The following is a 26,478-nucleotide window of genomic DNA, read 5'->3' on the forward strand; positions in this document are numbered from 1 at the left end:
CGGGCGCGAGGGCGGACGGAGCGCGGAACCCGGAGCCCGCCCCGCCCCGAACCGGGCCGCCCCCCCAGCCGCCCCGCCCGTCCGCCCCCACCTGCCGCCGAGCCCCGCAGCACTCCGGAGCCGCGCGGATTCCTCCCCGCCCCCGAACCACGCAGCAGCGCCCCGCCTCCAGCTCCCGCCCCGCCTAGCCGCGCCCCCCTCCGGGGTCCGGCTCTCCCCCACCGCAGCACTGCTGCCGGCGCGGTGACCCAGGCCCACGACCCGCCTGGACGCCGCCTCCCTCTGCCCGGCCGGGCGCCTGCAGACCGACGGGCGCCGCGACCTCGTCCCCGGGGCTGTTTGTGGGGGTCACAGGTCCCGGGCACCTGGTTTAGGCAGTTGAGGAGCGCGGCGCGGGGAGGGGGCTCGCGTTCACCGGCTCCTGGGAGAGAGACCCCCCACCCCCCAGCAGCTCCTTCCAAACCCCTCGCACCTACGGCAGAGCAGAGCCAGAGCCTGAGCGATCACCGGGCAGAGCAGCTCTGCCCACCCTCGGAAGGCCCGCCTGGGAGAGAGGAGGGCGGTGGGCCGTGGCACTGCTCCACCGGCCGCGGTCCTGGTGACGGGATGCAGTGACGTCTCCGTCTGGCCTGATCAGGCTTTGTCACACCTGTCCACACCCCTTTGAAGGGCACTGCGGATGGCTGGGCTGTAACAACGGTGACATCCATGCTCCGCACCCCCACGAAGATCTAAGGATGTCAAGGCCCTGAGCATTTTCTATTTTAATTCTTTTCAATATAAAGTTCTGCGCAGTTTCCCTCAAAACACTTTTATCCTTGTTTGGTCTCATTTATTCACTTCTGGACTTGATATCAGCTGACAACAGAAAGTGAATTCTCATGAAAACACCTAAAAATGGACCAGCTTGTTCTGGAGTGGGTTAAGCCCCCTTATAAGACTGCAGACGTTGGCTAGAGCAGGGGCAGCTAGAAAGGGCTTTGCTGCTGGGAATTTCCAACCCAATCTTGAATGCCAAGTATCCAAGAATGGGGCTGGCTCCCAGCTTTCTTTCTTAAAGCCAGGAATGGGTGCTAAGAAAGCCAGGCAGATGTCAGTGTAAATGCCTCCTCTGGAGGGTCCTCCCAGCCCCCTTTGGGTATGGAAGCACTGATCTCAGCGTGTTCCCACACTGCGTGTATGTGCATGTGCTCTGGACAAGTCTCAGGGCCTCAGGGCCTCTTTCCTGTGGGTCCTTCTGCACACGTTTTTGGGAGAGTGAGGAGTTAATCCTTCAACAAGTGCCCTGAGCCTGTCCTTGCACAGAGTGAGAGCCGTGAGTGTCCACCAGGATTGTTATCATTCCCCGCTAGAACAGGGGTCTTGCCTGCCTGCTTCTTCAGTGTCCCTCATGTCTAAGCCTCTAGCATATAATGGGTGCTTAATAAATATAGGAAAATACACGGGCTCAGAGTCTCCAAAAGCCAGCAAAACGAGCATGGTCAGCAGCCCCGTTACTGCTCTGGAGCTTCCGTCTTTCAGTCCCAAGCTCTGATCTCTGTGCTGGTCCAGGCAGCCATGCTGTGCTCACTGTCACTCTCCTTTGAATATTTGAGAAGGTCCAGGTGCTGACAGCCTCTGAGAAATAGCGTTGACCTCGAATCACTTGACTCAATTAGTTCAGGGCAAACCAGAGTCTGCTGCTATTTTCTTCACTTGCCTCTTATTACCTGAGGCATAAAATTAACCTTAAACTTTCACTGCAGAAGGATTCTGGACAGGTATCTTAGCCATAGCTCTGGTTATTTGGTGGCATCAACCTCCCTCTTCTTCCTCAAGCCCTGGAGGCAAGCACCATTTCAAAAACCACGAAGAGACAAAGAGGTAAAGAAGTCACCTGCTCACACAGCCGACCTGCAATCCGCGCACCTGGCGACGTTTTCTGCCGGGATAACCAGGATGTTCCATGACCTTCAGTCGAGATGCTTTACTTTCTTCCCCAGAATCTGCAAGCTCCATTTCAGGTCTATATTGTCCCTAATGGGTTTGTCTGGATCTGAAGAATGGAGTTTTCATTATTCCTTCTTCAAGTTTTTCAAATTAGTTTGTGGCCACTTCTGGACATAACCAGGCAGTGTCCCCTTTTTCATCTTTGGCCCCATTCAGACAAGCTCCAGCTGCCCCAGAACAGAGAGAGCCGATTCTGGGTGGCCCCAGCAGAGGGCAGGAAACCAGGCCCTTGGTTCTGGGTGGCTGGCCGCCGGCTGAGCTGGAGCGAGCCCCAGGATATAGGAGCATCCGCGCCTGTGAAACGGGACCGGCCCACTTCTCCCCTCCCTTTGAGGATCTGGGAAATGCTCCCCCACTCAGAGGTTTGGGGCAAGCCACCTCCCTTCTCTGGAAAACATCATAGGTTGTTCCCCATGCTAATCCCACGCCTGTTACTTTTTGAGGGGAGAGGGAGAACCCACCCTTCAAGCAGGACTTCGGTGAGACTTTCAAAATCCCTAAGAAGAAGGGTCTCTGCAGTGGAAGGCTCTCTGTCTCAGATGAGATCTGTGCTCTTTGTCTAGACAGCGGGACAACCCTAGCCCCTTTCTTGGTACCACTAAGAGCACGGAACAGGAGGCCCGGTACCAGACCAGGGGAATGAGGATGAGAAAGAAACTCAAATTTCGAACCTAAGGCATTTGGTCCCCTTACGACGACTTAACTCGTCCATGGCGTCCCTATTGGCTTATTTGACATGGTGGCTTCTCCGTCAGGCAGGACCCGTGCAGAGTCCTCTGGTTCCAAGCTTGGGGAAGTGACAGCACTGTTTCTCCTGTTTAGTGCAGGGAGGCTTATGCTTTCCCCTGTGGCCCTGAGCAGGACAATCATGCATTTGGCCCTGGAAGGTTTGGAAACTCTGCCCCCTTGGTTAGCCCCTGGGAGTCGCCAGCAGCACTTCCCTGGGACCAGGCTTGGCAGCCTGAAGATGCATCTGGAAAAACTAGAAAGGTATGTTCTGCTGGTCTGTTAGAGTCTTGAAATCATCAGCCTGCAGCCTTTTTTGTATTATTTACCTTTTGGGTAATTGCTTTGCCCGGTGCTCACAGCAAATGGGAAGGGATGGCACCAAGTCCGAGGCTTGGGCGGGGAGCTGGCCCACATCCATCCCAGCAGCAGGATGAGCCCCAGGAGGTAGAGGTGAGTCATAGGGATCCGGGAGGGGAAGCAGCACTAGCTAAATTTAAAATCCCTGCCTGATATATTTGTGAGGTTGCTTTATTATTTTCCTGGGGAGAGAAATGGCAGTGACACGGAAGAATTTTCTTGAGCTTAGGCTGTAATTATTAATGCTGCGATTTTCAGATGGAATCCATTCATTTGAGAAGCAGAAGGAACTTGGCAGAAAGGATCAAACGCAAAGCACTTGCAGCGGGCCGAGGTTGTCTGTCTACTTAGACGGAGGGCGAGGGCGGGCTCACAGGAAGTGAGGCTTACTGCCACGCTGTTCTCAGGAATCCAGGCCCTGAGAACCGATAAACATCAGACTTGGCCACTCGGAGAGTTGTTTCTACGCGAGTCAAATAGACATTCCAGTACAACTGGTCATGTTTAATGTGGAGAAGCCAGAATTCTATTCTCCTATTTTATGTTTGTTAAGTAGTGATTTGAATTCTTTCACGTGAAAGAAAACAGTAAACACAGGGGCGCCTGGGTGGCTCAGTTGGTTAAGCGACTGCCTTCGGCTCAGGTCATGATCCTGGAGTCCCTGGATCGAGTCCCGCATCGGGCTCCCTGCTCGGCAGGGAGCCTGCTTCTCCCTCTGACCCTCCCCCCTCTCATGTGCTCTCTCTCTCATTCTCTCTGTCTCAAATAAATAAATAAAATCTTTAAAAAAAAAAAAAAAAAAGAAAACAGTAAACACAAATTAACATTCCTGACAAAAAGGCTGTCAGTCAAATGAGGAAAACATTCTACTTTGGATAGAGCTGGGGCTGAATCAACTCTCAGGGAGCCTCTGGGGAAAGGGGGTTCCGCCACCAGCCAGCATGAGGCTACTCCCCAAACTCTGTGACAGGAGGACACCGGGTTCCCTCTTCTCTCTCTGGTCCTCGATGCTGATCCTCTGGGCAGGATGTTGGACAAATAAAAACAGTGACCTTTTTCCTACTTGACATTTGATTACCTTTATTAAACTTGCCCAAGAAAAGCCCCCACACAGATTAATATTCATTTAACAAATATTAATGGATTACTCATCCTACTACATGCCAAGTAATGGTCTAGACATTGGGTGTGAAGAAGATATAAAAGGTCCCCATCCCCACTGAGCTCACCTTCTAGAAAGGGGAAGATGGACAATCAGTGAGTAAACGAACCATCATTTCAGATGAAATACAGGCTGTGAAGGAATGTAAGCAAGATAAAAATAATAGAGTAATGGTGATGGGTGGGGGGAGGCGCTTAGACAGGGTAGTCAGGAAAGACCTTACTATAAGGTAATATTTGAGCTGAAACTTGAATTATATCCTATCCCTCCTGGAGAAAAAGCCAGCCACATCAAGAGCCAGGTAAGTGTTTCAGAGCGAGAACAGAAAGTGCAAAGGTCCTGGGGCACCTGGCTGGCTCAGTCGGAAGAGCATGTGACTCTTGGTCTTCGGGTTGTGAGTTTGAGCCCCACGTTGAGGGTGGAGATTATTTTTAAAAAATTTTAAGGGGCGCCTGGGTGGCTCAGTCGTTAAGCATCTGCCTTCGGCTCAGGTCATGATCCCAGGGTCCTGGCATCAAGCCCCGCATCAGGCTCCCTGCTCCACAGGAACCCTGCTTCTCCCTCTCCCACTCCCCCTACTTTTGTTCCCTCTCTTGCTGTGTCTATCTCTGTCAAATAAATAAATAAAATCTTAAAAAATAAAATAAATTTTTAAAAAATGTTTTTTAAAAGAAAGAAAATGCAAAAGTCCTGAGGCTGGGACGAACCAGCAAGTTCAAAAAGAGGCAAAGCCAGGCCAGTGTGGTCAGGCTGCACTCTCCAGCTCGCTCTGACGTAGGGAGTGAGGGAAGGAAGCAGAGTAAGGCAGGTGGGGTCCAGGTTAGGTCATGAACGGCCTTTTAGGTTGTGGTCTGGATCTAGGTTTTATTTTATTTCACTTTATATCAGCTTTGTTGACATATAATTTATATACAATAAAGTTCACCAATTTTAAGTGTACAATTTCATGGGTTTAATGGGTTACGGCCGATATTACACATTTCTACCATCTTTGTGGTCAATCTCCTCCCCAGGCCTGGTCCCTGGTAACCTCGAGCATCTGCATCCTGTCGCTTTAGTTTTGCTTTTCTAAACTATAATATAAATGGAATCCCACAGTGTGAAGTTGGTGTGGGCAGCCTTCTACGATGGCTCCCGGTGACCCCTGCCTCCTGGTTTTGGGCATTCCCTGGCATGGGATCTGGACCTAGTGACTTGTTTCGATGATACCTCAAAAGTGACAAGACATCATATCCAGGGTCAGCTTGTAAAAGACTGTGACTTAGGTCTTGCTGGCACCTACTTGCTCAACTTGACGAGCCAGCTGCCATATTGAGAACTGATGTAGCAAGAGGCTCACCAGGCAAGGAGTTGGGGACTGGCCCTTGGTCCAACAGACAGCAAGGAGCTGACGCCCACCCCAGCCAGAGCGAGCTGGAGGGTGCAGTCTGACCCCACTGAGCCTCAAGATGACCGTGGCCCTGGCCAATATCTTGGCTACAGCTTTGCGAGAGGCGGAGCTGGGGACCTGACCCTGACCCACAAAAGCTGTGAGGTGAGTGTGTTGTTTTGATCCGCTATGTCTCGTAGCCATTTGTTACACAGTGATGAATGACTAATACAGTAATCTCGTGTCAGACTCCTTTCACTTAGCATAATACATTTGAGATTCATTCACGTGGTGGCATGGATAGGAAGTTTTTTATTGCTGAGTAGCGTTCCATTGTATGAATATACCCGAGTTGCTCAAACCCGCCTGCTGATGGATGTTTGGGCTGTACCCAATTATTGTCTATTAGGAATCGGGCTGCTTTGAACACTCAAGTACAAGTCTTTGTGTGGACACGGGTTTTCATTTTCCTTGAATAAATACCTAGTTGTAGGATTATGGGATTTTAAGGGGAATGTATGTTTATAGGAAACTACCAATCTGTATCCTAGTGTGGCTGTACTATTTTGTATTCCCACCAGCGATGAATGAGATTTTAAGTTGCTCTGCCTCCTTATCAACACTTGCTTATAAGTCTTTTTTTGGCCATTTTTGTAACTACGCATAGACATCTCATGATGGATTTAATGTGCATTTTCTTTTTTTTTTTTTAAGATTTTATTTATTTATTTGACAGAGAGAGGCACAGCGAGAGAGGGAACACAAGCCGGGGGAGTGGGAGAGGGAGAAGCAGGCTTCCCGCGGAGCAGGGAGCCCGATGCGTACTGGATCCCAGGACCCTGGGGTCATGACCTGAGCCGAAGGCAGACGCTTAACGACTGAGCCACCCAGGCGCCCCTAATGTGCATTTTCTTAATGGTTTATGACACTGAGCATCTCTTTATGTGCTTGTTCAAATCTTTTGGCAGTATTTTTTTATAAAGATTCATTTATTTATTTGAGAGAGAGAGCGGGGGGAGGGGCAGAGGGAAAAATCTGAAACAGACTCCTGGCCAAGTGTGGAGCCTGATGTGGGGCTTGAACTCATGACCCCGAGATCATGACCCGAGCCGAAACCGACAGTCGGACACTCAACCAACTGAGCCACCCAGGCATCCCTTTTGTCAATATTTTAAAATGAGATTGTTGGCCTTTTTCTTGAGTTGTAAGAGTTCTTTGTGTAGTGTAGATAGAAGTCCTTCATTGGATGTATGTTTTGCAAATCCTTTCTCCCAGTCTGGGGCTTGTCTATTCATTTTTCTTCACCGTCAGTCACTCCTCAAGAGCCAAAGTTCTCAATCTTGATGAAATCCATGTTGTCAATTTTCCTTTATGGCTCATGTTCCTCCTGGGTCCCCCTTCCCTGAGAAGTGGCCTGGGAGCACTCTCCAGGCAATAAGCTGGGATCCTCAGAGGGCTCATCTAATTTGTTCCCGTCTCTCAGGGATCATTGTCCTTACTTCCCTGGTATCCAATAACCTAACAGTTGGTGTCATTTTGTATGTGTATTTTGTTCAGTTTTTTAGTTGTTTCAGGCAGGAAAGTACATCTGTCTCTGTTACTCCATCCCAGTCAGAAGCAGAAGCTTGCTGTCATCTAAAAATTTTTTAATAACAACTTTACTGAGATATAATTAACATACCGTAAAATTGCCTTCATTTTCTAAAGCTGTTTTCTCTGAGTACAGAGGTTCATATCATCAGTGGCTTTTGTTTTTCTTTTTTCTCTTTCAGTGTTTTCAAGTTGTTGCTCCATGGTCTCTGGTTTGAACGGTTTCTCTCAAAGAGATTACTGACATTTCTTTGTTGCTCTGTATGAAATGTGTCTTTTCTCTGAGTGTTTCAAAGAGTTTTCCTTTATTTTTCATTCTCACCAATTTGATCATTATGTGCCTTGCTGTGATTTTCCTATATTTGTTCTGCTTGAGGTTTGTTGAGCTTCTTGGATCTGTGGGCTTATCGTTTTCATCAAGCTTGGAAGATTTTCAACCACTTTGGCAGCAAATTTCACATCCTCTGGGGTCCTTGCCAGGGTATTAAATCCATATCCTGGGAGAATGCCCCACGTCAACAAGCTCTCCCTTTTATAGGCTCATGTTTGGCCCCTTGATCACGCACCCTCCAAATCCATTCCACAGCCGATACATGCTGCTAATTCTTGCAGCTCCTTTGGCATATAGCCCGTGAGCCTTAAAAATAAAACTTCCAGTTATTTTACCAGCAAAAGATGGGTTTATTTGGGAACAAAGAGAATGGCAACCCACACAAGCAAACCACAGCAGATCCACCAGTAAGTCCAGAGACCAAACGAAAGGAAGGCTTTTTTATAGTGGAAAGGTGGTTTTAAGCAAAAAATCCATTGGAGCAAACTAGGAGTTTGAAGTGTAGTGTCTTCTCGTTGGTCGGACTGTGACAGTCTCTCATTGGCTAAGTTGTGACTGTCTCTCTCATTGGCTAAGTTGAGGCTGTCTCTCATTGGCTGGGCTGTGACAGTCTCTCATTGGCTGGGCTGTGAGAGTCTGGCTGTCTCTCATGGGCTAAGTTGTGACTGTTTCTCTCATTGGCTAAGTTGAGACTGTCTCTCATTGGCTGGGCTGTGACAGTCTCTCATTGGCTGGGCTGTGATAGTCTGGCTGTCTCTCATTGGCTAAGTTGTGGCTATTATAGTCTCTCATTGGCTAAATTGTGACAGTCTCTCATTGGCTAAGTTGTGACAGTCTCTCAGTGGCTAAGTTGTGACAGTCTCTCATTGGCTAAGTTGTGGCAGTCTCTCATTGGCTGGGCTGTGACAGTCTCTCATTGGCTGGGCTGTGATAGTCTGGCTGTCTTTCATTGGCTAAGTTGTGGCTGTCTCTCATTGGCTGAGCTGTTATAGTCTCTCATTGGCTAAATTGTGACAGTCTCTCATTGGCTAAATTGTGACAGTCTCTCATTGGCTAAGTTGTGACAGTCTCTCATTGGCTAAGTTGTGACGGTCTCTCATTGGCTAAGTTGTGACGGTCCCTCCTTGGCTAAGTTGTGACTGTCTCTCATTGGCTAAGTTGTGACTGTCTCTCATTGGCTAAGTTGTGACGGTCTCTCATTGGCTAAGTTGTGACTGTCTCTCATTGGCTAAGTTGTGACTGTGTCTCATTGGCTAAGTTGTGGCTGTCTCTCATTGGCTAAGTTGTGACTGTGTCTCATTGGCTAAGTTGTGACTGTCTCATTGGCTAAGTTGTGACGGTCTCTCATTGGCTAAGTTGTGACTATCTCTCATTGGCTAAGTTATGGCTGTCTCTCATTGGCTAAGTTGTGACGGTCTCTCATTGGCTAAGTCGTGGCTGTCTCTTAGGCTGAACTGTTGCTGGGCAGATGAGGAAAGCCTTTCTTTTTTCTGCTGGGGTAGTGAAGTAACATCCCCCTGCAGGGTCCCTCTCTTCTTGTTGGGTCAGCAGTTGATGAGGAGTGGTAGGGCCTGAGATCATTGTACTGTTTTTTTTTTGTTTTTTTTAAACAAAAAAAAATTTTTTTTTTTATTTATTTATTTGACAGAGAGAAACACAGCGAGAGGGAACACAAGCAGGGGGAGTGGGAGAGGGAGAAGCAGGCTTCCCGCGGAGCAGGGAGCCCGATGCGGGGCTGGATCCCAGCACCCTGGGACCATGACCTGAGCCGAAGGCAGACGCTTAACGACTGAGCCACCCAGGCGCCACCTAAACAAAAAATTTTTTAAAATTTATTTGAGAGAGAGAAAGAGCGTGAGCAGGAGGGGCAGAGGGAGAGGGAGAAACAACCTCAAGCAGACTCAGCACTGAGCCCCGAGCCTGACATAGGGCTCATCTCACGACCCTGAGATGTCCCGTTCTTGTATGTATCTCCCTCATCCTCCCAAACACACATTCTGGTCAATCACTGTACCAACCGCTGTTCTCCCAATTTATTATTGGTGAACACTGTGTCAGTGGGCTGCCACACACAACCCAGGATGGGGTACTCATGGCCAGCTGGGCAGTGAGTGATCTAATTACAAACCCCCCTCTTACCATCTACTGTCTGAGACCATTCCTGCTACGAACTGTTAATGTGTGTCCTCCAGTAAGCAGACTATGAAACGGCATTCAAAATAGAAGAGATTTACTGGGGGCTCATGCCTATGAAAGATGGGGTGGGGGTGAAGTGAAATTGGGCTGAGGAAACCCACAGACTGCAATACTGATCTGAAGCCTGTGGATGGACAGTGGGAAGAAGCAGAATTGGGCAGGGAGAACCTAACTCTAATGCAAATCTGACAAAGTTTTGGCCAACCCAAGGGAAGGGGGTGGAGGAACTCTGGAGCAGAGATTGTCCATTAGAGGAATCCTAGGGCTGGTGGGTATGGTCCACCTAGAGCCCCTGCCATGCTCAATCATTGACCAGGAACTACCCTGAAAGATAACTCAGCTCAACTATGGCACTGCTGCACTCCTCTCGGCTAAATGCAAAACGTTTCTTGAAGGGAGATCAGAGCAGAGCTTCTCCACGGAAGCTGCAACAGTTCAGAATAGTGACGTAGTATTCTAGCATCCTTCAAAAGTGATCAATGAGAATTTTATTTTTAATGAACTCATGGATGTTAACGTATTTGCTGTGCTTCAATCCACTGTATTTACTTTTTTTTTTTTTTTTGATACTCAAATTGTCCTTACTTTGGCCAATAGGAGCACCTCCACATTGGCTAGCAAATCCTCTGATACAATGCTGGACTCATTGATAATTTCCTTGCTTTCTGTTGAGAAGAGGCTCCAAGATCATCTTGTGTGTTTTCTGCCTCAGATCTGAAATCAGTCATTTTTCTAAGAAGCTGTGGTTTCTTTTTGTAGGAATGGCAGCAGGGACAATGAGCTGGGAGCTAAGAGTGCTCACTGCTACTGAACTGGTGATTGTTTTTAGACCAGTGCAACCCAAGAGAAATGGGCACTTTTTATATCTCTGCTGTCTAACATGGCAGCAGCTAGCCCCACAGGGCTACTGCACACTTGAAATGTGGCTACTGCAACCAAGGAATGGAATTTTATCTTATTTATTTTTTAAATTTTATTTATTTATTTATTTATTTAAAGTAGGCTCCACACCCAATCTGGGGCTTGAACTCACGACCCCAAGACCAAGAGTTGCATGCTCCACATCCTAAGTCAGCCAGGCACTCCAAGGAATGGAATTTTAAATTTCATTTAATTGATATATCTTTATTGTGGTAAAATATACATGGCATAAATTTTACCATCTTAACCATTTTTTAAAAAGGTGTTATTTATTTATTTGAGAGAGAGAAGGAGAGAGCACAAGCAGGGGGAGAGGCAGAGGGAGAAGCAGACTCCCCACTGAGCAGGGAGCCCAACATGGAGCTTGATCCCAGGACCCTGGGATCATGACCTGAGCCGAAGGCAGATGCTTAACCCACTGAGCCACCCAGGTGCCCCTCATTTTAACCATTTTTAAGTGTATAGTTCAGCAACATTACCTACATTCATGTTGTTTGCATCCATCACCACCACCCATCTCCAAAATCCCTCCATTTTCCCAAACTGAAACTGTCCCATTAAATACTAACTCCCCATTTCACACCCATCCCCAGCTCCTAGCAACCACCATTCCACTTTCTGTCTCTATGAATTTGACTACACTGTGTATCTCGTATAAGTGAAATCAAACAATATTTGTTCTTTTGTGTCTGGCTTATTTCACTTAGCACAATGTCTTCAAGGTTCATGCATGCTGTAGTATGTGTCAGAATTTCATTCCTTTCTGAGGCTGGATAATATTGCATTGTATGTATAGATCACATTTTATTTACCCATTCTTGCATTGATGGACATTTGGGTTGTTTCCACCTTTTGTCTATTATGAATAATGCTGCTGTGGACACTGGTGTAAAAATACCTGTTCGAGTATTTAATTTTAATTAATTTTTTATAAAGATTTTTATTTATTTATTTGAGAGAGAGAGGATGATAGACAGCATGAGAGGGAGGAGGGTCAGAGGGAGAAGCAGACTCCCTGCTGAGCAGGGAGCCCGATGTGGGACTCGATCCTGGGACTCCAGGATCACGACCTGAACCGAAGGCAGTTGCTTAACCAACTGAGCCATCCAGGCACCCTAATTTTAATTAATTTTAAATTGAAATAGCCACATGTGTCCAGTGGCTACCATATTGGACAGTTCTAGACCTTTTCAGTGGACAGAGCTAAGAAATTAATTTTTTATTATTTATTTACTTATAGAGAGAGTGTGCGTGCAAGCAGGGGCAGAAGGGCAGAGGGAGAGGGAGAGAGAATTCTAAGCAGGCTTATGTGCAGCACGGAGCTGGACCGGGGTTCCATCTCACAACCCTGAGATCATGATGACCGAAATCAAGAGTCTGAGGCTTAACCGACTGAGCCACCCAGGCACCCGAGAAATACATTTTTTAAAATTCTATTAATTCATACTAGTATTTCCCATTCACACCCAAGATTACGGTTTTAAACTTATTTTATATTTCTATCTCTTCTCTCAAGGTGAAAATGTTGGTTCCTAATATTACCATACTACGTATTTGCTATACCTCACTTCATGCAATTCCAGAAGGGCAATAGCAACATTTCTACTAAGACCAGGACTACGGCAAACAATCTGAGCTTTACAGCTGTTTTTGCCCTTACTAGTTAAGTACAATCAGATTGTTGGGTTTTAAAGTCACTTGAATTCTTTTCTGTAAGGTTAAGCCACCAACCTGACATGCAGTTGGGTTCGTTGCTTTCATTTTGTTTCCAATTTTTAGGAATTGATTTATTTTTGGCTTTGTATTCACACAGTTCCATAGCCAAAGGGACAAGCACATTTAGAGAAATCTAATTTCTCCATGCAACTCACCTTCCTGACCCTGGTTGGGAACTATTTTTATGTTACTTTTTAATGTAGGAAAATACACATGTATGTTCTTATTGCCTCTGCCCCTTCTTAGCAAGATACCATACACACTGTTCTACAACTTTTTTTTTTCTTAACAATAGGTTTTGAAGATCACTCCAGGCAGAACATGGGAACAGCCCTCGGATCTTCAGAGCTGCTCCGCTGGACGGCTGTTCCTGGTGAACAAGGCGCTGTTTGCAGGCCTCTGCTAGCCTTCCCTTCTGCAGGGGAAAGTGCATGGACGGTTAATACGGAAAGGCCCAGAGAGGCAAAGCTGGTAAGGAAGAAGCCTGGTCATGCGGGTGGGGTGGGAGCGGAGAAGTACGATTCCTGTTAGAGAAGCTGTCGTGGGCTCCTACGGGCCCTTAGTTCTGCTCCTCGGGTCCAGCCTTCCGAGCGGGGAGAAGACCCGCAGCCACCAGCGGCCGATGACCGCGGAGGTGCGCGCTGCCCCCGGCTCCCCGGCACGGTGCCCAGCGTTGCCGTGCTTCCTGCAAGGCTTGGTGGCTCCTGAAGGGTGGTCTTCCCAGCACAGAACCAGAGCACTTCCTGGACCTCGCGTGGCACCAGGAGGCACGGGTCCGAGCCAGCGCGTGGCAGCAGGGCCAGCCACCCTGCGAGTCAGGTGCAGGCAGCGGGCGCGGGGTCCGCAGGGCAGGGCTGGCCGCACACGCCCGTGTCCCCGCGGGGCCCGGTGCGAGGGGCCCTTCGTCACAGCCCCACGGCTGCGCGGCAAGCTCACCCTCCGCGGCCCGGTAGGTCGCCTGATGAGAGAGGAGGGCAGGGGCTCCGGAATGACGGCGACACCGGGGCCGCTGGGGAGGACGGGGCCGCGCCCGCTCTCCTGCCACACACGGCGGGGGGCAAGCCCGACCTTATGCGAGCGCACCTGCTTTCTCGCGTTGACAACCAGCCTGAACTTGAGCCTGCTTGGCCCCCCCCCCCCCCCCGGCGACGACCCCGGCGCGCCTCCGCGTCCCCTGAGCCCCGGGACCCCCTCCGGGACCCTCTGCCCGGCCGCACTGCGCCTGCGCGGGGGGCGCGCCGGCCCGAACCACCGCCCGAGCAGGGGTGCGTGCGGCGCGCCAGCCTCCCCGCCCCGTGGAGCCGCCCGTTGCCAGGGAACCGCCGACGCCGACGCTGCCGACGCCGTTGTCTGGGAGCCCCCGGAGGAGCCTCGGCGACCCGCAGCGGCCCGCACAGAGGTGGGGCCGTCCGCCCCGGAGCCCCCGGCCCGGCTCCACGCGCTCCGCCCAGGTCCTGCCAGGCACGCACCTGCTGCAGTGGGTCTCGCCCCGGTGGGTTTCGGGGTCCCCGCCCCTCGGGGTCGTGCGCCGGCTCTGCACGCCGGCTGGGGGGAGCCCGGCTGGGGGGCCCATGGGACGAAGGGCGCCCCAAGTCCTCCCCACTGGGCTTTTCTTTCTTAAGTTTACTTTTTTAAAGATTTTATTTATTAGAGAGAGAACGAGCGGGGGGGGGGGAGCAGCAGGGGGAGAGAGAGAAGCAGGCTCCCCACTGGGCAGGGAGCCCGATGCGGGGCCGGGTCGCAGGACCCCGGGACCATGACCTGAGCGGAAGGCAGACGCTTAACCGACTGAGCCACCCAGGCGCCCCCATTGGGTTTTTCAAGGGTTAACCCAGTTTGGGCAGTGGAGGGGCCCTGCTGTGTTTTCCCATCAGCGGCTACTCCTCTCCTCGCAGCCTTCGCTGAGCATCTGCGCTGAGCCAGGTGCTGCGCCAGGTACTGAGCAGGCCCGCTCCGCTCCGCCAGGCGCCAGGAGTCCCCGCCCAGGTGCGCCCTGCAGGTGGACGCGCGCGCATCCACGCACACGGCGCACAGGTTGGTTTAAGGGGAAAAAATAATAGAGATGATAGATAGATAGATAGATGATAGATAGATAGATAGATAGATGATAGATAGATAGATAGATAGATAGATGATAGATAGATAGATAGATAGATGATAGATAGATAGATAGATAGATAGATGATAGATAGAGAAAGCAAGAAAGAGAGAAAGAGAAAAGAACATCAGTAGCAACTACCCAAGTCAGGAAATAGAACCGTGTCAACACCGCAAAGCTCAGCCCTCCCCTCCCTTGCTGCCCGCCAGCCTCCCTCACCCCCAGGACCCGGGACTGGCTGTTGTGATTCTAATTTCCTTGCTTTTCTTTAGGTGTACTACGTGTGTACGCATTCCTAAACAACATAATTAAGTTTTGCTGGTTTTTAAACTTCGTATAAATGGAATAGTACTGTATATATTCTTTTTTAATTTTTGAAACAACCCCAAGTTTACATAAAAATTGCAAGTTCAGCTCCAAAAATCTTCTTTTCCTGAAGCATTTGGTAATAAATCGCTTACGTGATGCATCCTGACTGCGCCCCACTGTGCAGGGACGTTCTCCCACGTGACCGCAGGATGGCCATCAAAGACAGGACAGTCACATGGACGTGTCACCACCACTGGTCCTCAGCCCCAGTTAAGCGTGTTTTGGCAGTCGATCCCATAAAGTCGCAAAAGCAAAAGGACCCCGTCTGGGATCACGCATTGCACTCTGTGATCGTTGTGTTTCTTTAATCTCCAGCCCCCAACATTCCCCAGCCTGTCCTGGGCTTTCATGACGGCACCTTTGATGGCTGCAGGCGGGTTTGTAGAAAGCTGTTCCGTGTGGGCTTGTCTGATGTTTCCCCAAGATGAGATTTGCGTTATGCATCCTTGGCAGGAAAGTCACAGAATTTATGCACCACTCTCTGCTCCTTCCACCCTGTCAGGTGGCTCACGGTGGCCCATTTGTCACATTACCGCTGATGTTCGCCTTGATCGCTGAATTAAAGCAGTGTCTGCCACCGTCTGCATTGGGAAGTTACTTTTTCCCTTTGTAATGTACACGTATTTTGTCAGGAGATACTTTGAAGCTACGTGGCCGTGTCATCCCTCCGAGGCTGGAGCTGGGTGGCTCCCAGTGGACACCCCCCCACACACCCTGCTTGGGCTCTGATGCCCTCCACAGGGCAGCCCTCCTGCTGCTCGGGCCTGACATCCAGCTCTGGCATCCCCCTCAGCAGTCAGGCCCCAACACCCCCGTCTGGGCCGCTGTGGACCCTGCTTCACCTGCCGCGTCTGGGGCACCTGCTCTGAAGGTGGAGGGAAGGGCAAGGGCAGCGTATGTGCTTTTGCACCTCCTTCCCTGTCAGTCCTGTTGGTGCAGCCGCAGCACGGCCCGTGGTGGTGGATCGTTCGCGTTACCCCAGAGCACTCCAGGGGAGGAATCCTGCGGCTGCTGCCGTCCTGCTGTGGGTTTCCGGACTTGCTGCCGTTCCGAGCATTGCCACTCTGGGGGTCCCGTTATGTGTCCCGATGCCTGAGCATGTTATGCGTTGAATTGTGTTTCTTCAAGGAGAAAACATAATAGGCTGAGCCTAATCCCCAGGATCTCAGAATGCGACCTCATTTGGAAATAGGGTCATTGGGGATGTCATTCGTTAAGATGAGGTCCTATGACAGGTGTCTTTATTTGGACGTAGATGTGTGCACAGGGAGAACATCATATGAAAGTTGGAGTTAGCTTGCCACAAGCCAGGGGACTGTTGGAACCTTGGAGGGAGGCCTGGAACATCCTCTAGCCCCGCACTTCAGGGGGAGCATGGCCCTGCCACCACCTCGATGGCAGATCCCCGGCCTCCGGAAGTGTGAGAGAATAGCTTTCTGTTGCCCTGAGACACCCAGTGTGTCCCATTGGCGGTGGTAACCCCAGGACGCTACCACAGCATCTAAGAGCGTCCATAGGACGCACACCCAGGAGTGGAACCGCGGAGTCAGAGAGAACGGGAGGCAGAATAATGCCCCCCAGAGGTGTCCATGACCTAATCCTCGGAACTCGGGGATATGTTAGAAGATGTGGCAGGGGAATTCAGGTTGTTAGCCGGGGGTTTGAGCTGGGGAGATGATCCTGGATTATCCAGGTGTGCCCAGTGCAACCACAGGGTCCTCAGAAGTGGAACCGGGAGGCTGGAGAGAGAGTCAGAGAGCCCCAGGCTAGGACAGTAGCTCACACTGCTGGATTTGATGGTGGTAGAATGGGGCCTTGAGCCAAAGAGTGTGGGTGACCTCCAGAAAGGAATGTGGCCCTGCACACACCTGGATTTTAACCCAGTGAGACTCATTTCAGAATCTGACCATCAGAATCATAAGGTAATAAATCTGCTAAGTCACTGGGTTTGCGGTCACTTGTGACAGCAGTAATGGGAAAGTAATACAGAGGTGTATACGTTTTAACTTTACTTTTTTAAAAAAAGATTTTATTTATTTATTTGGGGGGCAGACTCCCCGTTGAGCAGGTTGATCCCAGGACCCCGGGATCATGACCTGAGCCGAAGGCAGACGCTTCACCGACTGAGCCCCCCAGGCGCCCTCCAGGCGCCAAAAATTGTGGTTTTAATTTGCATTTCTCTAATTACAAATGAGGTTGGGCAATTTTTGTTTATTACCAACAAATCATTTCTCATCCAAAGCAGGAGCCTGGTTAAGACCTAAAGGGAGCACCATCAATACCGCCGGGAGAGCAGGCGTGCCTTGGGGCCCACGGACACCCCGGGCGCGTGGCTGCCGCACTTCCTGCCGTGGGGTAGTTCTGTGGTGTGAAGTGCGCGGGAGTCTCGCCGCTTTGCCACAAGGCTGCCCACCTTTGTTGGTTCGTGGGTAGTCCTTACGTGGTCGGGACGGCAGCCCTGTTGGGTAACGTGTCGAATGTCTTCTGGTTTGTAACTTTAACTCTCCCTCGGGTGTCCTCTGAACAAAAGTTTTTAATTTAAATGTACGTGACCGTCTGCTGGCTTTTCCTCTCATGGCTGATGTTTTCAGTGTCCTGCGTAGGAAACCCTGACGCCGTGAAGCTGCCCACCCCCCACCATCCACCGCAGCCAAGTTTCGCTCTTCCCGAGGGACCGAGTCCCTGCAGGAAGGCCAGTTCCTCAGCCCGTGACTGAGGTGTCCACCCTTGCCCGGGTGACACACACACACACTCCTGCTGGATTTGGGGGGTTAGTGAATCTGCAGAGCAATTTGGAGAGAATCGGCGTCTTGACAGCACTGAGTCTCCAGTACTTGAGCCTTTATTTGTTTATATTAGCTTTATTCTTTTTTTGCACGTTTACTGTGGAAACGTGCGATCTCAGAAAGGTAGAGAAGGTGGTGACGGGGCCTCGCGGGTACCGTGTGGCCCACCTGCTGCTCCTCGCTTGCGGGTTCTGGTTGATGCAGTTTAAAGAAAAGCCCAGGTGTGATGTTTTTACCTGTAACTACAGCTCTAACAGGTGAAGACTCACTTTTAGCATAACTGCGAAATCATTATCAACCCCAACAAAATGAACATGAATTTCTTAATAAAATCTAATACCAATCTGGGTTCATTTTGCCACATCATCTCAAAAATGTCTTCTACGGTTGCTCCCTTGAATCAGGGTCCAAACAGGACCCCCCACCGCGGGTGGCTGACTTGTTTCTTAAAGCCCTTCTGGTTTAAAGCAGCCTCCCTGTCTCTCTTCTCTGCCGTGACATCCATTTCTTGAAGTTTCTGGATCATTTGTTCCATTTATGTATATTGAGGCCTCCTTTAATGTCCCCCAGGGAGGCTCCAGCATTTTCTCCGGAGAGGTTCTGCACATCTTTGGTTGTCTGTTCTTACGTACTTCAGATTTATTGACGTGACTGTAAATACACAGCATCTCTTCCAAATCTCATTTTCCCATCTGTTCTGATAAATGGGAATACATTTGGTTTTTATGACTGAACTTAATATCTAGCGACATTACTAAATCGTCTCAATAACTGTGGATATCTGTGTGCCCATTTGGATTTTCTACACACACAGTCATGTGATCTGAAAATATTTCCATTTCTGAGCGCCTTTTGTTCCCTTTTAGCGGGTTCTGGCTGGGAGCCCCGGGCAGCGCTGAGTGGAAGCGAATATCCTTGTTTTGTTCTCAGTCCTGCAGGCACGCTTTTCATGGTTAGGAGGACACATGACGCTTCCTGCAAACAGCCTTTCCACATTAACGAAGTCCGTGTCTAGTAGAAGATCGCGAAGTCTTTTTAAAAAGCCTGAGTATGGGCGCCTGGGTGGCTCAGTCGTTAAGCGTCTGCCTTCAGCTCAGGTCATGATCCCGGGGTCCTGGGATCGAGCCCCGCATCGGGCTCCCTGCTCGGCGGGAAGCCTGCTTCTCCCTCTCTCACTCCCCCTGCTTGTGTTCCCTCTCTCGCTGTCTCTCTATCAAAACAAATAAATAAAATCTTTAAAAAAAATAAAAAATAAAAAGCCTGAGTAGGATGTTGAATTTTATCAATACTTTTTCCCACATTGATCGAGTTGATCACGTAATTCCCTTCCTTTGGTCTGTCGCCGTGGTGAATTAAGCTGATTTCTAATGCTAAACCAGCCCAGGGGATCCTGAGGTTTCACCCACGTGCCGCTGCGGGATTCGGGCTGGGGATGCTTCACCCTGCATTGGCATGAGCCATGCGAGCCGCGAGTCTCTCTCCACTTGCTCTGTCCAGCTTTGGTGACAAAGGTGACGTGAGCTCAGGAAATACGTCAGGGAGCTGGCCTTCTGCTCCTGCTTCCTGCACCTCCCGGGTTTCCCGGAACTCGGCAGGGAAGCCTCTTCGCCCCGAGCTCCCATTGCAGGAATGTCTCTGACTGTCCATTGAGTTTCTTTTATGCTTATGGGATTCTTTAAGTTTTTTCTTTTCTTCAAACAATGTTGACTAGTAATATTTTTCTAGTAACTTGTCCATTGTCTAAATTTTCAAATTTATTGGCATAAAGTTGTTGATTGACTTTTTCACTTTTTAATGTTTCATGAGATATTCGTCAGTTTTATAAATCTTTTAAAAATACAAGCTTCTGGTTTTCAGGAGCTCTCTCTCACGTTTGTTTTTGTTGCATGAATTTCTAATCTTTTTAATCGTCTCTCTTCCACTTTCTTTGGGTTTCTTTTGCAGTTCTTTGTGTAACTGCTTGAACTGGCTTGTTGAGCACATTTACTGCTACCCTTTTCCTGATAGGCGCAGTCGGGGCCGCGAGTCGGCTGGGCTCCAGCTGCCCAGCAGGTTGTCAGGCGCTCTGGTCATTATAACTCAGGTCCAAGTCTTGTATCATTTCCACGATGGCTTTTCCTTTGACCCATGGGTTATTTAGAAGTATGTTTCTTAGGGGCACCTGGGTGGCTCACTCAGTTAAAGCTGCGACTGTTGATTTCAGCTGAAGTCATGATCTCAGGGTCACGGGATCAAGCCCCGAGTTGGGCTCCATGCTCAGCAGGGCGTCTGCCTGGGATTCTCTCTCTCTCTCCCTCTGTCCCTCCCCCTGCCCATACCCTCCCTCTCTCTCTAAAATAAATAAATCTTTTCTAAAAAAAGTATATTTCTTAGTAGTTCTCAAAAAGTAGTTCTCTATTACTGATTTGGGCCGATGGCTTTTGGTCAGAGAACAAGCTTTTTAGCATTGTTTTTATTGAGGAATAACTGACATACAATGTTGTGTTCATTTCAGGTGGACACCATAGTGATTTGATATTTATCTACCTTATGAAATCGTTACCATGATAAGTCCTGTCACCATCTGTCACCATACAAAGTCATCAGGACATAATTGACTATGTTCCCTACTCTGTACAAAGCTGTGTATCATTCCAGTCCTTTGAAATTGATGGAGACCTGCTTTGGGCCAGGAGATGGCTTCTGTAAATGTTCTGTGTTTGCTTTTAGGGAGCACTGAAAATTCTGTAGCTGTCATGTTCCAGATATGCCTGTCAGTTCCTTTTGTTAATGATGTTGTCTAAATGTATGTCATTGATGACTTATTTTATCTGGTTTTGTTATCAGTTCCTGAGAGAGGTGTGTTAAAATTTCCCATGAGAGTCTGTATTTTGACCTTTTCCTTGTTCTGTCCATCTTTGCTTTGGTTACTTTGTGACTATGTTAGTGAATGCACGTGGATTTAAAATTGTTGCATCTTCCTGGGGAGCTGAACATCTGGTTAGGAGGCTCTTTATTGCTGTTGCCCCTTTTTGCCTCAAGTGTTTTGTGTGTTTCTAGATAACTCCACCAGCTTCCTATTTACAGTTTCTACCCAGTGCATCTTTTTCTGACTTTTAAAATGCAGTGCTTCCATACAGTTAGATTTTTTGGTTGTTGTTATTGGTCTTTTCATCCCATTTAAAAAGAGACTTTTTTTTTTTTTTTTTACCTTGGCCATTTAAACCATTTATATTCTTGCCTTCACTTAGATTTTGACCCGAAGATTTCTTATTTTCTAGTCAATTCTTCGAGGTTCTTAAGGCAATTAAAAACAATTTAACCAGCATTTCTGCTTATTTTTAGTGTGATGGCTGGCACACTGGACAGCCACACTGCCAAAACCAGAAATGAAGTTCCAGCTGCTTCTTAAGCATGTTTTAGCAAATCTCTATTTTTTATTCTACTTCACCCCCCCTTCAGAGACACCCAGTTCTGGGGCCTTTCATTGGCTGATGCTACACCGAGGGGTTTCGTGGTCCAAGTTTCTCTCCTGGAGGGTCAGTCCGCGCCTCCGCCTGCCGGGGCGATATCATCTCACACTTCCCAGCTTCTGTTTTGTTCGAACTATGTCTTCTGCTGTTTGCCTTGTCCTTACAGATTCATGTGTTGGAAGAACTGAATCCTTCTGCTGTTGTTTTAGTGAGAATTTAAGAGGGATCAGAGGCCACCTGCTGGAACTACCGTTATTAACTGGACATTGAAAGTGTGGGTGGTTTAGGGGCACCTGGCTGGCTCAGTCAGTGGAGCGGTGACTCTTTTTTCTTTCTTTCTTTCTTCTTCCTTTTTTTTTTTTTTTTAGAGAGAAGGGGGTGGGGAGGGGCAGAGAGAGAGAATCTTAAGCTGACTCCATGCCCAGCGCAGAGCCGGACATGGGGCTTGATCTCACAACTATGAGATCATGACCTGAGCCAAAATCAAGAACCTGAGGCTTAACCAATTGCACCACCCAGGTGCCCCGGGACTCTTGACCTCTGGGTTGTGAATTCAAGCCCCATGTTGGGTGTAGAGATTACTTAAAAATAAAATCTTAAAAAAAAAAGTATATGTGGTTTAATGTAGTTGTTTTAAATGAAACTGTGATGTTCCACCTCTTATCAGACAGTCATTCATTGGGGGGTCAATTAAACTACATCATCATGAGCACATGGAGTTCATGGGCACGAAGCAGAACAGATTCGACCACTTTATGAATATCTTCTGAAAGCTCTGCCATTCACGGACCAGCAAGTTAATAGACTTTTTCAAGTAGGAGGAACATTGTTGGCATTTTACAAGATGCCTTAAAATTCTGTCTCTCGGAATTGTAACGCATGATTGTTTCTTTGTAGCATTTTTAAAGAATTACTAGCATTGAGTTATTAATGATTTATCCAGGAAACATTATTAGGCTTTGAAAATATTTTTCAGGGAATTATTCTGAAGTAATTGTTAAATTAAGCAATGAAAAACAAATTCATCTACAATTTTAGCATCTCCTACATACTATCGACATTCCATACTAAGTTCTACACAGAAAAGCTCCTAACATTCCCAAAATGATAACTAAAGTGTAATGAATATTCTGAAATTTCTTAAGAATTGCTTTTGAGGGCTTCCTGGGTGGCTCAGTCTGTTAAGCGTCTGCCTTCCGCTCAGGTCATGATCCCAGAACCCTGGGATCGAGTCCCACATTTCTCTTTCTCCCTCTGCCCCTCTCCCTGCTCGTGCTCTCTGTCTCTCAAATAAATAAATAAAATCTTAAAAAAAAAAAAGAATTGCCTTTGAACTGTACTGTAACATACATCACATTCTATACCACGCACACATCTTAAATATTCACTTGGATGAGTTTGGTAATTATATACACCTATGTAGCCACCTCTCCAAACAAGACCTAGAACATCCCCCACCCCCGTGTTCCTCATGCCCCCACCCCATTCCCTGCCTTTAACCCAGAAACCACTATCGCTGACGATTAGTTTTGCCTGCATTTGGGTTTCCTCGTTCTCTTTTGTGTCTGTCTGGCTTCCTGCACCTGACATAATGTTTCTGAGATCCATCTACATGTTTGTGTGGATCAGCTTCATTCTGTCTTGTTACTGAGCAGTGTTCCATTCTCACACTGATGGACACTTATGTTGTTTCCAGTTGGGGGCTCTATGAGTAAGGTTGCTATAAACATTCATGTACAAGATTTTTTTTAAGGACATATTTTTGTTTCTCTTGGGCACATACCTCGAGTAGGATTTCTGGGTCCCACGGTAAGTCTATGTCAATAACATTTAGTGTTATGACTTAATATCTGTATTTTTGATTTTAGGCATTCTAATAGGTGTGCAGCAGTATCTCATTGTGGTTTTACTTCACATTTCCCCCGTGACTAATGCTGCTGCACGCAGTTTCACAAGCTTATTGGCCATTTGTGTATCTTCCCTTACCATGTCTGTCCTAAAATTTCTGTGCCTTTTCAGTTGGAGTTCGGACTTTATTTATTTATTTATTTTTAAAGATTTTATTTGACAGAGAGAGAGAGACAGCAAGAGAGGGAACACAAGCAGGGGGAGAGGGAGAGGGAGAAGCAGGCTTCCCGCGGAGCAGGGAGCCCGATGCGGGGCTCGATCCCAGGACCCTGGGATCATGACCTGAGCTGAAGGCAGACGCTTAACGACTGAGCCACCCAGGCGCCCCGGAGTTTGGACTTTATATTGTTGATATTTAGGCGCTCTTTATATATTCTGGATATAAGACTGTTGTCAGGTTCATGTGCTGCAAATGATTTTTCCTAAGCTGTGGCTTATCCATTTTTTTAATGTCTTTTTATAAGAGAAATTATTAATTCTTATGAAATCCAATATTTATGTTTTTTTTAAACTATGACCTTATTCATCTATATCTGTAATAATTTTTTTTGTAGATAATTTCTGCTTCCCAAGATGGAAGAAGATGCTAGCCTATTTCCTAAGAAGGAGCTTTTGGACAATGTCCCGCTTGTGGAAAATGGTAATAAGGTCTTTTCACAAATAACAGGTGTTTCAGCAACAATGAAGATAAATGATGTGCTTCATAGTTTCCCTTAATTCCTTTTCTTCAGAAAGACTACATATTTTAAGCTTATATTTTTTTCTCAAAGAGGGAGCTTATATTTTTCTGCCTTTAGTTGAAAGAAAGATAAATTATGGCTGAGAATCTTGAAAGTGGCAGAACACAATTTTCTAGTTCTAACATCTTTATTGAGAAATATGATGCCATTTTTATCCCAATCCTTTGAATATGACCTATTTTTGTTTTCTTTCCCTGAAAGCTGTTAGATTAAAAAAAATCACTGATAATCTCAAATTTTTCTAAGATATGCTTTGATTTGGGCTAGTGCTGGCATCAGGCAGGACAATCCAACCTGGACTAATTTCCTTGGTCCTCCATTTAACCCCAGCATGGCTCCTTTCTCAGTACTGAAGTGAGGTTTAATGAGGCATGGTGATGTGAGGTGAGGTTATGTGAGGTATTGTGAAGTGAGGCAAGGTGACGTGATACGAGGTATGGTGAGGTGGGGTGAGGTGATCAAGTGAGATGTGTTGAGGTGTGATGTGGTGAGATGAGGTGAGGTGTGGTGAAGTATAGTGAGATGAGGTGAGATGAGTTATGGCATTGTGAGGTGTGATGAAGGGAGGAGTGATGAGGAGAGCTGATGTGAGGTGTGGTGAGGTTAGTGAGGTGAGGTGAGATGATGAGGTGTGGTATGGCATGGTATGGTGATGTGAGCTGAGGTGAGATATGGTGTGGTGAGGTGAGCGGGGTTGAAGTGAGGTGACCTGAGGTGACATGAGGTGCAGTATGGTTTGTGGTATTGTGAGGGTTGGTGATGTTTGGTGAGGTGAGGTGAGGTTTGGTGAGGTGAGGTTTGGTGAGGTGAGGTGAGGTGTAGAGTGTGGTATGGTGATGTGAGGTGAGGTTTGGTGAGGTGAGATATGGTAAGATGAGGTATAGTGTGGTGTGGTTTACAGTGTTGTGAGGTGTAGTGAGGTGTGGTGAGGTGAGATGTGGTAAGATGAGGTATAGTGTGGTGTGGTTTACAGTGTTGTGAGGTGTAGTGAGGTGTGGTGAGGTGACGTATGGTGAGGTGTGGTGAAGTGCGGTTTGGTGAGGTGAGATGTGGTAAGATGAGGTGGGGTATGGTGAGGTGAGGTGAGTTCATATGTGGTGAGGTGAGGTGTGGTGTGGTGAGGGGAGGTTGAGGTGTGTGGTTAGGTAAGGTGAGGTATGTGAGGTGAGGTATGGTGTGGTGTGAGGTGGGTGAGGTGTAGTGAGTTGTGGTGAGGTGAGGTGTGTGGTGTGTGGTTTGTGGTGGTGTGAGGTGTGGTGAAGTGTGGTGTGGTGAGGTGAAGTGAGGTGAGTGAGGTGAAGTGAGGTGTGGTGTGGTGATGTGAAGTGAGGTTTGGTGAGGTGAGATGTGGGAAGGCGGGGTGTGATTAGGTGAGGTATGGTGTGGTGTGGTGTGGTTTGTGGTGTTGTGAAGTATGGTGAGGTGAGGTATGGTGTGGTGCAGTTTGTGGTGTTGTGAGGTGTGGTGAGGTGAGGTGTAGTGAGGTGAGGTATGTTGAGGTGAGGTGAGGTATCATGTGGTGTATTGAGGTGAAGTGAGATATGGTGAGGTGAGGTGTGGTGTGGTGAGGTGAGGTAAGGCATGGTGAGATGGGTGAGGTAAGGTGAAGTGAGGTGAAATGAGGGGAAGGGAGGTGTGGTGAGGTGTAGTGAGATGAGGTCAGGTGAGGTGAGGTGTGGTGTGGTGAGGCGAGGTGAGATGTGGTGAGGTGGGGTAAGATGAGGTGTGGTATTTTGAGGTTTGGTAAGTGAGGTGTGGTGAAGCGAGGTAAGTGAAGTGTGGTGAGTAGAGGCAAGGTGTGGTGTGGTAAACTGATGTGAGGTGTGATAAGGTGAGGTGTGGTGAGGTGAGGCAAGGTGAAGTGAGGCATGGTGAGGTGAGGTGAATTGAGGTGAGATTAGGTGAGGTAAGGTGAGTTATGGTGAGGTGATATGTGGTCAGGTGAGTGAGGTGTGGTATGGTGAGGTGTGGTGAGATGTGGGAGGGTGAAGTGAACTGATGTGAGGTATGGTGAGGTGAGGTAAGGCATGGTGAGATGAGGTAAGATGAGTTGAGGTGAGATTACATAAGGTGTGGTGAGGTGAGATGAGGTGAGGTATGGTGAGGTTAGGTGTGGTGAAATGAAGTGAGTTGTGATGTGGTGAGGTGAGGTGAGATGTGGTGAGGTGAGGTGTGGTGTGGAGAGATTAGGTGAGGTGTGGTGAGGTGAGGTAAGATGGAGTGAGGTGTGGTGAGGTGAGATTAGGTGAGGTGTGGTGAAGTGAGGTGAGGTGAGGTGTGGAGTCACGTGGTGTGGTGATGTGAAGTGAGGTGAGGCATGCTGTAGTGTGGTGTGGTTTGTGGTGTTGTGAGGTTGGTGAGGTGAGGTGTGGTGAGGTGAGATGAGGTGAGATGTGGTGTGGTATAGTGATGTGAGGTGAGGTGAGGCATGGTGTTGTGTGGTGTGCTTTGCAGTGTCATGAGGTGAAGTGTGGTGAGGCGAGGTGAGATGAGGTGAGGTGAGATTATGTGAGGTATGGTGAGGTGAGGTGAGGTGTGGTGAGATGAAGTGAGTTGTGATGTAGTGAGTTTAGGTGAGGTGTGGTGTGGTGAAATGAGGTGAGATGTGGTGAGGTGAGGGGAAGTTAGGTGAGGTGAGGTGTGGGAGACGAGTTGAGGTGTGATGTGAATTGAGGTGTGGTGAGATGAGGTGAGGTGTGGTGATGTGAGGTGTGAGTGGAGGTAAGATGAGATGAGATTAGGTGAGGTAAGGTGTGGTGAGATGT

At 48.3% G+C, this 26,478-nt stretch overlaps 1 protein-coding gene across 1 annotated transcript in view; it reads left to right on the forward strand.

Moving 5' to 3' along the window:
* The first annotated feature begins 13,545 nt into the window (after nucleotides 1-13,545).
* The window catches only part of CFAP74 (cilia and flagella associated protein 74), a 69,567-nt gene continuing 56,634 nt past the window's right edge, over nucleotides 13,546-26,478 (forward strand). Inside the window, exons 1-2 of the mRNA XM_078073899.1 lie at nucleotides 13,546-13,837; nucleotides 23,528-23,613. Of these exons, the coding sequence (XP_077930025.1) occupies nucleotides 23,547-23,613 (67 nt within the window). The 5' untranslated portion in view covers nucleotides 13,546-13,837; nucleotides 23,528-23,546. The remainder of the gene's footprint in view (nucleotides 13,838-23,527; nucleotides 23,614-26,478) is intronic.

The sequence above is a fragment of the Halichoerus grypus genome, chromosome 5 (assembly GCF_964656455.1).
Source record: "Halichoerus grypus chromosome 5, mHalGry1.hap1.1, whole genome shotgun sequence".
NCBI classification, from domain to species: Eukaryota; Metazoa; Chordata; class Mammalia; order Carnivora; family Phocidae; genus Halichoerus; species Halichoerus grypus.